At 49.3% G+C, this 17685-nt stretch overlaps 1 protein-coding gene across 1 annotated transcript; it reads right to left on the reverse strand.

Moving 5' to 3' along the window:
• Window positions 1-3216: 3216 nt before the first annotated feature.
• Window positions 3217-16863, reverse strand: hdlbpb (high density lipoprotein binding protein b). Its single transcript, XM_067261151.1, has 27 exons — window positions 16768-16863; window positions 16453-16590; window positions 16127-16342; window positions 15408-15614; window positions 15056-15271; window positions 13867-14073; window positions 12967-13074; window positions 12504-12608; window positions 11407-11485; window positions 10978-11117; window positions 10737-10841; window positions 10503-10616; window positions 10309-10395; window positions 10077-10208; window positions 9730-9948; window positions 8955-9176; window positions 8371-8589; window positions 7499-7648; window positions 6883-7002; window positions 6619-6723; window positions 6369-6503; window positions 5164-5307; window positions 4890-5069; window positions 4674-4790; window positions 4434-4589; window positions 3780-3873; window positions 3217-3658 (listed from the first exon to the last, which is right to left on the reverse strand). The coding sequence occupies exons 1-26, from the start codon at window positions 16861-16863 to the stop codon at window positions 3781-3783; spliced, it is 3810 nt and encodes a 1269-aa protein (XP_067117252.1). The 3' UTR covers window positions 3217-3658; window position 3780.
• Between the last annotated feature and the right edge of the window lie 822 nt (window positions 16864-17685).

Below are 17685 nucleotides of genomic sequence, written 5' to 3' on the forward strand. Positions count from 1 at the left end.
GTGCCCCCCCCCCCCCCCGCCTCACCTCCTCCACCCTCAACAGTCTGTGTGCGTGTGTCTTGTTTCTTCCGTCTTTTCTTCTGTTCTCTCACAGCACTGATTGTCTAACCCCCGTCCTCGTTCTTGTCAGTGGAAAGCACCTCACCACAACCCTCCCTGTACCAAGAGCTTAGTAATGGAATGTATCGAACAGTTGAACAAAACAAATTGCCCTTTTTGTGCATTCGAACCCGTCGGCGGTCTCTAAAATGTGGGACTTCCTGTTCAGTTGTGTTTTTTCTTCTTCTAAACACAGTCCTGTTTCCTCCACTGATGGTGAAAGGGTGACACACAGGAGTTCATGTGACGGTGAAAATTGGACACAACAGGGCTGGAATCCATTTCAGCCTTTATACTCTTTTCCAAGCACCTACCGTTAGGGTGAATAACTACTATAAGGCCTATTATAAGGCTCGGCGCAACATCAAATATATCTCACCTTACAGTATATCATACACACTGGTTCTGAACCAAACAAGGGTAGCTGAGGCTGAAAGGAAATCACGTTCAGAGTCCCTTGTCCATCCCTCGTTCATGTCTCGTTCCGTTTCACTCGTTTACACTGGCGTCTTGTGTGCTGATCCTCTTAGTCCCATCTGACATTGTTTACCAGGGAGGACATTAGAAGCCAACCATGTCTTTGGGTTCGCCGAGTACAAGCGCTCTTACGCAAAGACTCTTGGGAAATGGAGTCTTAATTATGGCCCTGATGCTGGAGTTTACATTGTGAATGTGATTCATTAGGGCTCGGTTTCGGTTGTAGTCCGTTTGACGTTCCGCAACCTTCCGACACTTCGATTTACACGACAAAGATGTTACACAGGGGTTTACAACTTTATCCAAATATTCACCTAATAATTGATTGTACATGGTCAGCTCTCCAAAGCATATCTTTCAACTACATTCTGTTTTTTTTTTATGTTGCCAATTAGATATGCTCATGTGTAACATCACCTCGTGCATCCCATGCCCTGCCATCTTGCCAAGGGGAGGGAACGGAAAGGTTTGGGAAGTAGTCAATTATTTCGTTGCCTCCTCTGATAAACTGTGTAATGTTATTTATTGCAAAAGATGGCAGTTTGAAAAAGAACTTGCTTGCAAAGTCCAATCATAATGTGAAAATATGGGGTTATTTACGGCCCAGTGCTGCTTTTTATGAGAATTCATTTGTATTATTGTTTTTGTCTTGTTTCATTTTGTTCTCTATGTTGCGTTGTACAGGCTGTTACATAACATAAAATCATATCTTCCTGATTTGTAAAAAAATTAATAATAAACCGACAAAGCGACAGTTGAAGGATTTAAAGTCTGTGTGTCTATTCCAATATGTAATGATGGTATTCAGTGACACAAATCTGTGTTCTAGAAAGAGTGGTCTGGAGTCGCAGAGGTCCGATAATATCAGCTTTAATGCAGCAGTTGGAAATCAACAAGTACAGAGCTCTGGAGTTGTCTACGTTTCCCTACCCGCAAAAGAGTTTGGGCTGGTTCACGAAGTCCAACTGGCTATCTGTCCCTCCCCAGCATATATTTATACAGTGCAATTGAAAACACAAGTATCAAAAAAGGGTTGAGCTTGTTCTCTCGTGCATCAGGGAGTTGTTCTTGCCTACGCGTCCCACCTGCTCGGGTGCCGTCTCCACCCGGTTTCAAGGTTGTTTCTGAAAATGAAGAGATAGAGACACAAAGAACAGCCTGCTTCCCACACTAAGTGTGAGACCCTATGTTTAAGCCTGAGCACACTTCTAAGTTTCATAACTTTAATAAGCACATTGTATTCTTTACAGTATGCACATATAAAACCAGTTTCTGGATGGTTTGTACGTAGTTGGGTTGAAAAGTATTATGACACAATGGGAAGAGTGACTGGAAAGAAATCACAAGCATCGTCTTGGTTCCTTTTCTGATGTTTTATTTGGAGTAGGAAAAATCCAGTCACTGACATATTATTGCAGTGTTGCATAATTACTCAATCACACCTTTTCAAAATGATTTATAGTCATTACTTCTTTAAGGCCAATAGTGTGTTCTTTCAAAAACCGGTGGCTCACATGAGCACAAACTGCCTTTTCCTTTTTGTGACAGACACACATACACACACACACACATCAGTAACGTCAATGTACAGCGTCTCATTTAGCTGTCCCGTGACAGAGGGGACAAGAGTTCAAAGGTCAAACATGGAGAGATGATCGTTCCAAGAAAGTTTTAAAAATTAAACTCCCTACCCCCTCCCCCCTCCCCAGAGCTTAAAATTGTTCATCCATAATAGTTCCATAAACATCTTAAACAGCTCTCTACTGTAGCAAATTCTGTCCGGTTGCATAGTCTGTTTTGTCCGCCTGTCGAAGGGAACGACAAATCTACAGACTGGTCCAATCAGCAGTCCTAACCTACAGTACACAGTCATGACATTATGGGCTGGAGTTTCTCCACAGGACCAAATCTGGGCTTTTTTTTTCCTTGTACACTAACGACAACAGGCACATGGAAGTTTGAAAAGGTTGGACTCTGGTTGTGGTTCTGCTGGTTGGGACTTGAGCAGATGTTCTAGGTGTTCTGCAGTAGGTACTCAGGACCGTTCTGGAGCAGAGAAATGGGTAAGATGCCGTTTGTGCAACGAAAGCACAGACACGTGTGCCTTGCAGGAATTAGAAAAAGTTTTGCTAAGTTGCATTTGACAATCTGTCATATTTTGATTGTAGTAGGGGGGGGGGGGGGGGGGGGGTAGTTAAAAGCCAGCAGGGAAATAAATTAATTGGTCCAACTGCATTGAGATGAGCACTTTCCTAACTAACAGTCATTAAAATGAATTGAGGGGTAACATAACATAAATAAATACATAAATAAATAAATAGCAAGAAAAGTTCCTTGTACGTTTCAACATGACAACTGATCAACCCTCAACCCTCACAGTACCCAATGTCCCTCTAAGCATCAAGCTAAGTTGCTTTTTAAAACGTGAGATCACAGAAGTCAAAACAAAAAGTTACAAACAGTTAAATAACAGACGTGACAACCTTCCAACAGGCCGACGTTAACATCTTGAGACTCGTGAGGAGAAACAAAACAAAAATCTAACTAGAAGCTATTTTAGCTCAGTAATAAATATAGTGGGAACGAGAACCACCCTTTCGTATTGTTTAGGTTTACGTTGAGTCATTGCCCCTACCCTCTATCGCCCTCTATTCTTCACCTGATGAATAAGTTACATGTGCTTGAATCAGCTAACATTAAAACACCAGTGAAATCCGTAACAAAAAGAATATCATTAAAAACATTTCAGCTTAAAAATCCAAGGCAATGCTTGGATGGTCCTGCTCTCAAATCAAAATGCTGATTTCCTCTTTTTTAAGAAAATGGCTGTTGACACATGCTGGTATCCTTGGTTGCACCACCACTGTACTTGCTGGGTTGAGTTGGTTCAGAAAAATGTGCCTGCCATGTCGTGGTGTTCCACTGAGGGAGAGGAGAAACGGCCTGGAAAAAGGAGTCCTTCAAAATGCTTCAGACACACCAGCAGAGGAGAGGTGAGACCGAGTAGGAGAGATTCAGAAATCTTTTTTTTTTTCTTTCTGAGAAATAAAGGAGGGTCGAGGGAGAGAGAGACAGGTCCGATCTGTTCACGGGGAGGGGAGGGGGGGGGGAGTAAAGAGAAGAAAGGATGAGGAAGGTGAGCAGCAAAAATGTGTTTCCGTTTTTTCCCTTCTTCTCCCTCCTCCCTTTTCAGCCCGCTGCACCTCAGAACTTCTTGGGGCCCCAGGCGGACGTCTGTTTAGGGGCCACGCCGGCCCCGAAGGTGGGGAAGTCCTCAGCGCTGCTCATGTCAGGAGCCTGAAACACAACACAGCACCGACACTTAACAACCGGTAAGAATAATAAGAGACAAATGAAGTTGATTGACCGATTAAAAAGGGAAAACGTCCAGCTATCTTGTGTGTCAATACAACCGATCACTCTTGGAACAGAACAAGAGAGAGAGAGAGAGAGAGCGAGAGAGAGAGACACACAGACACACAGAGAGAGAAAGAGAGAGAGACAGACACAGACAGAGAGAGAGAGAGAGAGACACAGACACACAGAGAGAGACACAGACACACAGACACACAGAGACACAGACAGACAGACAGACAGAGAGAGACAGACACAGACACACAGACAGACAGAGACACACAGAGAGAGAGACACAGACACACAGAGAGAGACACAGACACACACAGAGAGAGACACACAGAGACACAGACAGACACACAGAAAGAGAGACACACAGAGAGAGAGACACAGAGCCACAGAGAGAGGCACAGACAGACAGACAGACACAGACACACAGAGAGAGAGACACACAGACCCACAGAGAGAGACACAGACAGACAGAGACAGTCCCTTCCTCCCACCTTGTTGCCAGGAACATTCCAGGGGGCGTCCCGCACCACGAAGCCTTTGGCCGGCCCCCCGCCGTTGTCATCCGCGCCGCCGCCCCCCGCCCCGCCGTAGCGAGACGGCGGCTTCATGTAGGCGGCCATGGTCTCTGTCTCCGTCACACTCAGCATCTGGGAGATGGGGGAAGGAGCAGGAGGATAAAGACAAACAGGGAAACGGATCCTTCCTTCCTTTCAGGAGGCGGGGCTACTCACGTATTCCTCCTCCAGGTTCAGCAGGTGGTCTACGGCGTTGTCCACCGTCTCTGGCAGGCCTGTGACCGTCACTTTGTCTGGCTCGTCCGAACCCGGCTGGGGGAAACGAATATCTACCTGCGTGCGCGCGCACACACGAGATGAGACGAGAGGTCAGGGTTGGGGTTTGCGTCTCGAGAGCGCGAGGGATACACACGCACACACACACACAGCTACCTTGAACTCCTCCATGAGCTTGCGGATGGCCTTGCCGCGGGCCCCGATGATGCGCGCGTGCGTGCGCGGGTCCAGGCGTACGTCCTGGCTCACCATCTCCTGCAGCTCCGCCACCAGCTGCTGGATGGAGGCGCTCGCCTCCTCGGCGTTGCGCTCGTACCCCGAGATCACGATCACGTCCTGGGACAGCGGAGGGGGGGGGGTCGCATGACGACGCGGGTCAAAAAGATACAATTGTTTTTTTCGACGACAACAGGCGGAGACGGAGGCGCACCTGTTGTTCGTCCCCTTTGTCGGGGAACTGGACGTGGACGTCGTGGTCTTTGCGGATCTGGGAGACGACGGCTCCTTTGCGGCCGATGATCTTGGGGTGGAACTTGGGATCTACGGAGAGGATCACCTTGAAGCTCCTCAAAGCCTGCAGGGCACGAACAGCGAGGAGGTTAGAGAGAGTTTGTGGACGAGTTCGATGCTCAATGTCAGCGTGTGTTCGTGTACATTGGCGAGTGGGTTTATTTGTGTGTGTGTGTGTTAGTGAGTGTGTGTGTGTGAGACAGGGCTGGACTGGGTCGGTCAGACACCTGCTCCTCTGCCTGACAGGTGCCATGGCCAGTCTCCTCTCCTCCATGTTCTATGTTCACCTGTTTTTGCAAAATGTCAGGTACTGCAGGCTTAGAAACAGAAGCTACAGCACTAAACATGTTGGTTATTTTTGCACTTTTTTGGGCCCGCAACTTCTCCGCATCCCCCTTGCCCTTGCGTGTTTGTTTTCTCCATCCTAATCGACAGATTTTTTGGCTCTGAGCCACTGCATCTGACACAAGAAACATAGGGGAGGGGTGGAGCCTGTTAAGAGATGTGATTGGGCCAGCCCAGTGTCAGTATGGAAAATGAACCAATGGGTCGCTGTCCCTGCTTTATGGGCCGGTCATTGGCCAATTTTAAGTTTATAAAACAAATGACATATCATATTGGCCCCAAGTGAGCATTTGCCCAGTACACCAGATTACCAGTCCAGGCCTGGTGTGAGATGCTAAGGTTAGTTGTGTGTGTGTGTGTGCGCATGTCATCGTGAGAGTGTGTGTCCGTGTCTCTTAGTGAGAGTGTGTATGTACGTTAGTGAGTGAGTGTGTGTGTGTGTTAGTGACTGTGTGTGTGTTAATGACTGTGTGTGTGTGTGTTAGTGACTGTGTGTGTGTGTTAGTGACTGTGTGTGTGTGTGTTAGTGACTGTGTGTGTGTGACTGTATGTGTGTGTGCGTGAGTGACTGTGTGTGTGTGTGTGAGAGTGACTGTGTGTGTGTGTGAGTGACTGTGTGTGTGTGTGTGTGTGTGAGTGAGTGTGTGTGTGTGTGTGAGTGACTGTGTGTGTGTGTGAGAGTGACTGTGTGTGTGTGTGAGTGACTGTGTGTGTGAGTGACTGTGTGCGTGTGTGTGTGTGAGTGACTGTGTGTGTGTGAGTGACTGTGTGTGTACCTACCCTGTCCTCCTGCTCAGCCTGCAGCTCCTTCACCCTCTCCAGCAGGCCCAGCCTGGCTCTCTCCACGTTGGCGTCCTGCCCCGTCACCTTGATCACATCCCACTGCTGCTCTGGCTGGGGCACCCATATGTTCACCTGCCCACACACACACACACACACACACATTTAATATGATCTCCAGGGACGATGCAGCTCCATTTGGGGCCTCCCTCGCGCTGTGTGACCAGAGGGGGGCGCTGTTGCTTCTCACCTCGTACTCCTCCATCATCTTGCGGATGCCGATGCCCTTCTGGCCGATGATGTAGCGGTGGAGGTCGTACGACGCCTCCACGTCCACTGTGACCGGGACCAGGGCCTGGAGAGGGGAGAGGGGGGGTGGGAAACCACAAGGAAATACAGTGATGAATTATATCCAGGAGGGAAGTACAGAGAGGTGAAGGATATAGTAATGGAGAGAAAATATTTTTGAAAGAGAAGTAGGGAAATAGCGAGATGATGAAAGAAATGGGAGCACCATCAGGGCTGCCTTGGCCAGATCACACTTCTCCGCCCTCCCAGAGATGACGATGATGTCACACTTGCGGGGGACAAACTCCGCCTCCGGGCTGGCGTCGCCGTTCTCCTGGGGCGGGGGCTCCGGACCTAGGACGTCACCGTGGCAACCACAGCAGACGTTAACGTCTTAAACCTGCGATAGGTAACTCCCTGTACGAACTAATCTCGTACGGAAAACGCCTCGAGTTCCTCGTCTGAACCTTCCTCCAGCTCGAGTTTGAGTGACAGTGGTTTCACAAAATAAGCTAAGGAGGAAGGACTGATTGGCTGGAACAGGATTACTGGAACATAATTGGCTAGAAAGTAGCAGGCTGCACCAAAATGATAAATTGACAGTCCACTGGCGCTGAGCTGTCTTGTGTTGCTTCTGTAAACAACTCTGAGCACCTCATTATCTTACGCAACATATTTAACTTGTATCATTTTTTTACTGAAAAAAAAACATACCTAGAAAGCTGCTGTGGTGTAGTTTCAAAGTGTCGGTTTCTTTTATTTGTAATTTCTACGTATGAATTTAAAAAAGAAAGAAAAGGAAAATAAAGGAGAGAGACAGCAGGAGGAAGATGGCCCAGTACTGAGGTCTGACCTGTGCTGTCGTCCCTCTCTGGGAACTTGATCTGGACCTCGTGTTCCCTGGTGATCTGCTGGATCCGGCAGCCTTTAGGACCCATGATGGCCCTGTGGTACCTCTGGGGCACTGCTACATCCACACTCACCTGGGCCTCCTGGTGGTGGTGGGAGGGGGAGAGAGGAAAGGAAGGAGGAGAAAGAAGGAAAAAGATGTAAAGTGAGAGATCAACACAGACAGTGTAGACCTGGGTTTTCAATCGTTTGCTAGTGCTACTACTGGGACCTGTTTTCTTTTGTATGCCAGTAATCCATAAACCCCCCAAGGAGAGGTGTTTTGTAAAGAGAGCAGGACCCTGATTCATTATTGTGATTGGACAGCAAAAAAAAATAATTAGAAAGTTATGGCCATTAATGATTCGACATATTTGAAAATACGATTCCACAATAGAGGTCGCTGTTGGCCAAATATCACAGAGCCTTTTTTGAAATGCACTTACGGGCTGCGGCAATGGGCAATGTATCCTTATTAGAGAGAAAGTCACACAACGTCCTATAGAATGATTTGTTACCCCTGAGGAACCCTGGTGTACACAGTCAGCCAAAACAGCACCATGCAACCATCTGTTAGTTCCTCTCCCCCTCCCCCTCCCCCTCCCCCTCCCCCTCCCCCTCCCCCTCCCCCTCCCCCTCCCCCTCTCCCTCTCCCTCTCCCTCTCCCTCTCCCTCTCCCTCTCCCTCTCCCTCTCCCTCTCCCTCTCCCTCTCACACACACACACACACACACACACACACACACACACACACACACACACACACACACACACACACACACACACACACACACACACACACACACACACCTCTCTCCGCCCCTCACCAGGTCCTCTATGATCTCCAGGATGCGCCTCTTGGCCGCCTCCACGCAGTCCTTGGCCCCCTTCAGGGTGACGCGCTCGCTGTGCGTGCCGGTGCGGGGGAAGCTGACGGCCACGCCGCCGTACTCCTCGGCCAGCTCCCGCAACACCTGGCCCCGCCTGCACACGAAGTGACGGTGGTGACGCGCCTCCACCACCGTGCTGTCCTCCACCACGTCATCCTGGAGGGGGGGGAGGGGGGGGGGGTTAGTATTGACAGGGAACACAATCGTTTCATACGATTACGTGTTCTTGAACTTTTTCTACAAAGTGTTTACAAAACGGCGGGTTGTTGTGTCTTTCGATGCCGTGTGCGTGTCAGCGTTAAACTTGAAGGATTCGAACATGGATGTTCTATCAACGGAGGAGGTGTCTGGGGGAACCGGGATAAAGCCCAAAATAACTGTCTTAGAAATATTATTCAAGCTAATAATGAATGTATTATATTTAGTGGGTTATCATTTATCTAAAAGCAGATGCCTAAAATGTGTTTTTAGCTTGTTAAGTTCCACAGACAACCACACGTATGACTTGGGCTGGTCTGTACCAGGTTTTTGACCAGCGTCTCCAGTTCTTTCTGGGCGAGTCGCACGGCCTCCTCTCGCCCCACGATGGTGATGAGCTCCTGCTCCGAGTCGTCCGGCGAGGGGAAGATGATGCGGGCGCCGGTGCGGTCCCGCACCCGCCGGATGTTGGCCCCGCCCCGACCAATCAGGAACTTGTGGTACTCAGGCTTGGCCAGCAGCTCTGTGGTGAAGTTGTTGACTTGCTGGAGAGGTTTAGAGGAGAGAGGGAGAGGCAAGGGAGAGGGGGGGATGAGATAGGGTGGTGTGTAGGAAATGGAGAAGGAAGAATTCACCTCTTTCTCTCTCTAAGGCTACAATCAGACTGCAGGCAAAACATTGGCCAAATCGGATTTTTGTTTTGCTCTCCACTTAAAAAAATAACAAAAACTATTTATGTGACCAATTCAAAAATAATGGGAACGGGCAAAATAATGTGAACAGCCCAAGAAATCGGATCTGAGCAATAAATGCAAGCTTAGCATGCAGTGTGAATGTAGTCTGTCTCTTTCACAGAGTCAACTCCTCAGATAAATCCTTAACAACTCTCTCTTTCCAGATTGTTCCTCTTTATATGTAATGTCTCGCACCCACTCCCTCATTTCTTTCTTCCCATTTCTCACATCCTCACAGTCTTCCTCATGTGGCAGCTTCAGTCCTCCCTCCTTCTCAACTCCTTCTCCTCTCCCTCTTCATCTCCCTCACCTCCTATCCTCTCATCCTCCCTCACCCTCACCCTCTCCCTCACCCTCCCCTCACCTTCTCCTCAGCCAGCTGGAGCAGCTGTCTCTTTGCTCGCTCCGCCTCCCCGGCGGGCCCCCGGATGGTGACCCTGTCGGAGCCGGAGCCCTCAGAGGGGAAGTGGATGTGGACCCCCCCGCACTCCTCCATGACGGAGCGCACCAGGCAGCCCTTGGAGCCAATCAGAGAGTTGTGGAGCTTGGCGGGAATGGTCACCTCCATCTCTTTGATGTTGGCCTGGAGGGAGGGAGGGAGGTAGGGGGGGAGGGAGGGGAGGGGAGAGACAGAGAGGGAAAGGGGGTAAATTATCATGACATGTACATCCAGAAAAAAAACTAAAAACAAGCAATCGACTTCCTGCTCACCAGTTCTCTCTGGATGGCCAGGATCCTGTCCCTGGCTGCCTCACAGTGGACCTTCCTGCCTGTGATGACGATCATCTCAGAGTTACTGTTCTCTGTGGGAAGGTCAATCTTGGTGTTGGTCTCCTCGCGGATCTGGAGAACGTACACACACACACACACACTAATGAAGTGGTGGGACATCCTAATGTGACATTCTCCCTTCTGAAACACCCACTTCCTGTTTGAAACGTACCTTTTTGATGTTGGTGCCTCCTTTGCCGATTATGTTTTTGTGGAACTGTTTGAAGATGGGCACCGAGAGAGAGTAGCTGTTCTCTATCTGCAGAGAGAGAGACAGACAGAGAGAGAGACCACAGTGATCTAACAAGGCCACAAGCTCACTATCATCATAGGGTGGGTGGGTTTAAGACAGGTGGATCTCGTTACCAGGTCGGCAATGAGCTTCTGGAGAAACTTGGTGCATTTCTCCACCTCGTTCTTGGGCCCTCGAAGCTGCACGATGTCGCTCTTCTGGGCCGGGTCGGGGAAGATGATGATGACCTGAGGGTGACACAGGCATTCCCGACACATCAGGCTTTGACCCTTTCACCTTTTTGTTGGTTACACAGACGAGCCAGGTGCCTCGGGATTGGTCAGAATGGCGGGAGGCGGCGAGTCTACCTCAGGGAACTTGTCTCGAACTTCCTTGATCTTCTCCCCCTTCTGGCCGATGATGGTACGGTGGAACTTCTGCTCCACGATCAGATCTTTGGTGCGCTCGTTTTCCTGGTGAGAAAGGAGAGACGCGCTAGGTGAGTCGTGCGTCCTTCTTCAAGGCGTCAAGTTCGCATAATTATTCCAGATCGTCATTGAATGCAAATCATCGGATCTTGAATGTTCCCGGCCAAATGGCTGCCCTCACCATCCTCTGAACCATCTCGATCAGCTCCCTGCGGGCCAGCTGCACCCCCTTGGGGTCCCCCTCGATGCGGACCAGCCCGCTCCTGTCAGTGTCCTGGGGGATTCGAACCGACACCTTGTACTGCTCCTTGATCCGGTTTACTGAGGTGAGGAGAGAGGGAGGAGAGAACACGAGGAGAAAGTGACGACGGTGTAGTATAAAGTGGGCTTAGGAACGTCTGGCAGAGACCCCTGTTCGTAAGGTCTTCAACTTTCACCTCTGGAAGAATTTCTCATGCATCCCAGGGGAGGTTGGGGACATATTCAGGGCCTCCATTGTGTAGAAGGGACACCAAGGTCGAATGGTCGTTTGTTGCGACAAAGGCAGAGCTGAAGGACTGCGTGTGTGTGTGTGACTTTTGTGTGTGTGCGCGTGTGAGTACACACTCACTATTTGACCCGTTCTTCCCAATCAGGTGTCTATGGAAGCGCTGTTCGATGTTTACCTCAGTGTAGTCCATCCTCACCATCTGGAACCAGAAAGTACTCTCATACAGGAGCAGTTCCCATGACGACCAGAAAACATTCTTAGATACTTCCAACTGCAGCTCAGGTATTGACTTCAAGGAAGCCATCACTTTTCTTTTATATTTAATAAATGAATACATGAGTATATGCCTCTCATTGTTGTGTATTTTGCTCATGCAGGGTCCCTTTTATACATTCTTTGGTTTTGGTTGAAGAACTAAAAAACACAATATTACAGTTAATATTAGTTATATTAGCCCTTTGGATTTGCAGTTTGTATCATTATTGCAGTGCATGTTGGTGCTTGTGAGATCAATGGCAACATTACTAAGTGCAGCTCAACATGGTAGCAACCGCGTTTATATATTTATTTCTTGTGAATCGCACATCCAAACAGCTCCAGAGACGACAATGCACGTCCTTGGGCACTGAACAATACACCTGTTACATTTCAACTTCCTCCACTGCCAAGTTCTCTAGATAATCACGCCATAGACACAGACGAAGAGAAATCATTTCTGCCTTTACGGTTAGATTTACCCCGGTCATTTTGGTTGAACAACCTACTGTAGTATTAATATAATTTGAGGTTGGAAGTGAGCATTTTTCTCTCCAAATAGAGCATGCAGGTTGACGCAAACAGTTTCCAGGCAACATGTTAAGCCAAGACAACATTTAATCTTCAAAGTTTCTTAGGTAACAGCTATTTGCTAAAAGGAAATTGCACTTTTGAGAAGCATACTGATAGTCAATAGTTGTCAGTATGCTTGGAACCGTTTTCCAATAGTATTCCAACAAACACTGAGATAAATACAGGGGTTAGAGCTTGTTATAATGTTAAGTCTAAAAGTATACTTAAATACTCCCCCTACTCATTTTGTTATTCTGCTTTAGAGCTTTAAAACAACTGAAACTACAGATTCTGTAACGCAGCTGTATTTTAGGGGGGGATTGTAGTTCTTGTTAATGAAGCATGGGCAGCTTGCTGTGCAGCAGGGTGTCAGTACAGGTTCTACTGACCAGGTCGTTGATGATGTCCTGGATCTGGGTCTGGGCCTGCTCCACCTCCTCTGTAGGCCCCTCCAGACTGATCCTCTCCTCGCCGTCCGTAAACTCAATATGAACCTACACACACACACAGGTTCAGAGGTCAGGTCAAACGACTTAGTCACCTCCCTTAATCTCCTCCATATGGCAGCCAAGGGAAGGGCTTTCCGTGTTAGTCAGGTAAGAGAGGGAGGTTTTTAGTTTGCATAGAAAGCATGGAAGCTTTCAATGTGAAACTCAATCGGTAAATAATCAATCCATCCTCGCCCCACTCATCTCCCCTCCCACGCGGCATATTTCATCTCCCTCGCGTCTCCCCCTCGCCTTGCTTCGTCTCGGCTTTTACGAGCCGCCTCTCTCGGCCTTCCCTTCCCCACCTCGACTCTCACCTCGCTTCATCTTGGTCTCTTCCACCCCCCCCCTCCCCCTCCCTCACCCTGGGTAGCTGCTGTGTGATGCGGCCGATGTTCTGTCCTTTCTTGCCAATGATGAAGCGATGGAGCCACGCGGGGGCGGTCACCTCCACCACCATCACGCTCTTGGCCTGCGGAAACCGGGGGGGAGGGGGGGCGGAGAGAGGGGGAAAGAGCGGTGACCATTGTGACCAGGAGAAAGGAAAGGCGGAGAAAAGAGGAGGGAAGAAACCAAAGAAAGGAGAGGCTGTCTGTGGCCCGTGTTGTCGGAGGCCCGCGCGTACGACGGCGCATGAATCATTAGGCTAACAGTCCCGTTCTGCAGATGTATCAGACTAGGGGTCTGACGATACACACAGTCATTGGACTGATCCTGTAACGTTTGGACAATGAAAGCTGCCTCAGTGGTGTGAAATACAATGTTCTCATTGCCACTGCGCTCAACAAGACAGAGTAAACGACGTCAAAAGGCAAAGTGGGGTCTGCCTCTGCCATCCCTGAAGAAAAACACTCGAAACCATGACAGGCTGGGAGGCACGTCTACGCTAAGCTAGCTCAATGCAGTTATGACCAGCTGTTTCAGTTTTATATGCTGCTAAGACGACACCTCAGAACATGGGTCAGATATAGCACCATCACTGTTCCAAGCAAAAATTCAAAACTACTACTGTACTTTATGATCTTAGCTTTAATAATAAAGGTTATAAACATTCAAGGACATTTTCTCTGGCATTCATTCTATTTAAAAAAAAAGGACCAAGGACAAAGGACACCACTATATCGAACCAAACCATTAATTTTATGAACCGTTACACCTTTATAGCAGACAGTCAATAACAGGGTCAGGCTTAGCTATCCGATCATTAGCTCATTTATCATTTCTACACGGTTCTCTCTCGCAGCCACGCACGATCCTCTCTCACCTTGGCATAGACTTGCGTCAGGGCGGGGCCAAGCTTGTCAGGCTCCCCCCTCAGGATGATGGTCTCAGAGCCAGAGTCCAGGGGAGGCATCTCCACTGAAACGCCCGTGGCCTCCATGATCTCGTGCAGGGTGTTGCCCTTGGGCCCCACAATGTACTTGTGCTGCGACTTCTTCACCTCCACTGAGATGGTGGTGGTTTTCCTCTTCTGCGGGCGGGGCGGGGGTGAGGGAGAGAGGAATGGTGGAGGAAGGAAAAAGAGCAAGAGAGAGAAACAGAGACACAGAGAGTTAGAGAGAGAGAGAGAGAGAGAGAGAGAGAGAGAGAGAGAGAGAGAGAGAGCGCGTGCGCGAGAGAGAGAGAGGACAGAACAGCAAGAAGAGGAGGAGAAAGACCAAAAGGACAAAACAGAGTTGGAAAGAGAGAGAAGTGTGGAGGGTGGCAGGGAGGGAGAGAACAAACAGCAGAAAAAGGAACAGCGCGGACAAAACACAAGTTAGCCACAGAGAGCCAGTGAGGAAGAGAGGGGAGGGAGACAGGGAGGGAGACATATACAAGAGGAGGAGAGGAGACTGGCAAGGAGGGGGGGTGATTGAGGGAGGGAGGAGGGAAGAGGAAGGAGGCGGAGGGCGAGCGATGGCGAGAGATTGCGAGAGGACAGAAAGGACAAGAGGAGGAACGGGGAGAAGATGAGTGTTCTGTCTCCAATCTGAGCACCAGATATCATTAGAATTCCCATCCTGTTCTCGGCTGAAATCCAATTTTCTCATTATCTCTGCCCGGCGCTCAGTGATCAACACAACCACCCCCCTGTCCTATAGGAACATCAAAACATTACCTCTGTGTTCTATCAATCCATCCCTCTTTCCAAGACCATGCCCTTCTCATGGCTTACGTAAGTCCATGTACAAACACACAGGGATGTACAAACACACATAAGTTTGTTTTGCTATCTGAGTGGGCCCGACCATTCACTTCCATTCAAAGTTGTGTTGTCTCTAACCACTGACCACTAACCTTAACCCTTAACGCAATTTGATCCCTAACACTATCTCTGAAACTCCCGAACAAGGTCAGGTTTGTCATGTTTCACTATCATTGTGAGGACATGTGTTGCCCAGAAGGGTAGTTAAACAGTACAAAAACAGTAAAAAAAATAAAACAACACAAAAACAAACACACACACACACCTTGTCATCGTAGATGGCACGGATGCGGGCGATGGCGAGAGCCACGGCCTCCTTCTCTCCGGTGATGACTATCTCGTCCTTGTGGAGGCTGGGAGGGGGGATGCTGATCCGGGCGCCGGTCTCCTGGCTCAGCTCCTGCACCAGGCGGTTGTGGGCGCCGGCGATGAAGGGGTGGAAGGCCTTCTCCAGGGAGAGACGCTCCACCGCTCGTTTGTCCTGCCGAAGTTTGGTCGCAGCGAGCGGGTGATCATCACGCGAAAGATCGTTGCACGATAATAAACGTTTTGATGTTAAAAGTATCCCTGGCCATTGACAACAATGGCGAACTACCCCCTTCCCTCTGGTTTCTAACCTGCTCGGCTGAGATGAGCAGGATCTCGTGGCGGGCCTTCTCGATGCCCTCCTTGGTGCCCGTGATGCGGATGTTGGCGCTGACGTCGTCCGGCCGCGGGACGCCGATCTTGGTGGCGGTCCTCAGCTCCAGCTCCTGCAGCTTCTCGCCGCTCTTGCCGATGACGAAGCGGTGATGCTCCTTGGGGATGGCCACCGACGCAGAAGCCTGCGAGCGGGAAAACCCAACCACTCAGGAGTGACAACTTGACTTCTGTATTAGGGAGTTCGCCGACAAAAGACCATACAAGGCCTAGACAGGAAAAGACACCCCACATAACAACTGTGGTGGTACACACACACACACACACACACAAATCAGCAGAGTAGATTGTGCTTCAGCTTCACTTTTAGTGCTGAGTTCATTAAACAGGATCCCAGATTGGTGTGTGTGTGTGTGTGTGTGTGTGTGTGTAAGGAGGGAAGGGACATTCCGAACATGCATTTTCTGCTCAAACGCCAGACTGCGAGTCTTGTGATTCGACCGGCATTCTCAGAAGAAAAACACTCAAGAGGTGCACTCATCGCTTGCTCCACTCTTCACAAGCAGTTTTTCAAACTATATATAACGAAATGAAAAGGAGGTTCACATTGGTCAGAAGGGGGGGGGGGGGGGGGGGGTTTGAGCCAGTTGCACACTGCGCTGTCATTTATGCTAGTCCTGAGCTGAACCAACCCCACCTGTGTCTGTAGCCGTGCCACAATTTCCTTGCGGGCCTTCATGACCGAGTCCAGTTTCCCGGTCACCATGATGGAGAGCCCCTGGTCCTTGGACAGAGACAGCTCGATGTGAGCCCCGGTCCTCTGCATGATGTCCAGACACACCTTGGCCTCCTCGCCCTCCCCAAACTGGCTGTTATCCTTGTAGCGCCGCTCCTCCAGGGGCACGTGGAACACCTGCATGGGGGCCAGGAGGTGATCGAAGAAAGGTTTATGGATGGTAAACTTCAGAAGGGGTTTCATACCGATGTGAGTTAATGAATGTGTAATGTGTGTGTGTGTGTGACCTGGGTGATGACTGAGGCTTTGATGGGCCTGATCTTGCTGCTCCAGGCTCCTGCCGGCTCCCCAGCCTTGTCCCCAGGGGCCCCTTTCTCTGGCAGGGGAGGGAAGGCCTCCAGGTAGGTGGGGATGTAGGCCTCATCCTCTGGTACACCACCTAGGGAGGGAGGGAGGGAGGGGAGGGGAGGGGAGGGGAGGGGAGGGGAGGGGAGGGGAGGGTATAAGATGGGCTAAATCAGCAAAGCATTTTGTGAAATGCCCTACTAGGCGGTAGCTGAGGCCTCCGCCATTTGAACCCCTTCCTAGTGAAGGACCCAGACAGCCCCTCTGGTGCCCTTACCGGTCATCTCCTGGTCCTTGAGCCCGCTGCGGTGCTCAGCGAAGCTCTCCGGAGTCAACACAGCCACTGAGCTCATGGTAGAAGAGTTAATCCGCTATTCCACTAATTACAGTTGGGGAGAAAAGAGGGAATTTGTTTTCAACCTTTAAAAACGAGATTAGTACATATCTTAAGCATACCCTAAGAGTCGATCTCCTAAATTAGCAAGACTAGGCCAAAACCAACTAGATACAAATCTGAATCGATCCTTGGCGAACAAAATATATGACAAGTGAGTACATTGGGATGTATGCCAGAGCCATCCTACATGTGTTCTGTGGGTTTTTTCCAGAGGATCTCTGGGGCCTGTAGTCCCAGCAGTGACCACACTACTTATGGGGAGTCCCCAGTGGCCCTTGTTCTGCACCTGCATGGCCCAATTAACACTTCACTTTACACTACTAAAGAAATCAAATAGCTAAATCCTAATATAGAGCAACTACTGTAGCTGAAACACTATCAAAATCTTGTTTATTAACTCGATACCAACCGTGTAACATGTATGTAAGTATCCATACACTGTTCACTCACTCCATACATTTCAAGTACACTTTTCAAAACCTTTAAAACAAAGAGACACTTAGGTCTGATAGATAACCACAACTCCAATTGGTATTGGAGAGAGCTGGTGATGTACTCATCAAGTTACTAGACATTGTCGGATTAAAAAGAACTATGAAAAATATCAAGCAAAATGACAAACCAATGAGCTAACCTCTTTTGTATATCTGGACCTAGCAGATGCTTACCTGCAAAAGGTCGTTTACCAGAGAGTCCGTCCCGTTGGAGGCTACCGTAATCGCTTCAGTGTCAGTCTGTCGCTTTGGTCCTGGAGGCAGCAGGAGGAGGAAAACATCTC

The sequence above is a fragment of the Osmerus mordax genome, chromosome 23 (genome assembly GCF_038355195.1).
Source record: "Osmerus mordax isolate fOsmMor3 chromosome 23, fOsmMor3.pri, whole genome shotgun sequence".
Lineage (NCBI taxonomy): Eukaryota > Metazoa > Chordata > Actinopteri > Osmeriformes > Osmeridae > Osmerus > Osmerus mordax.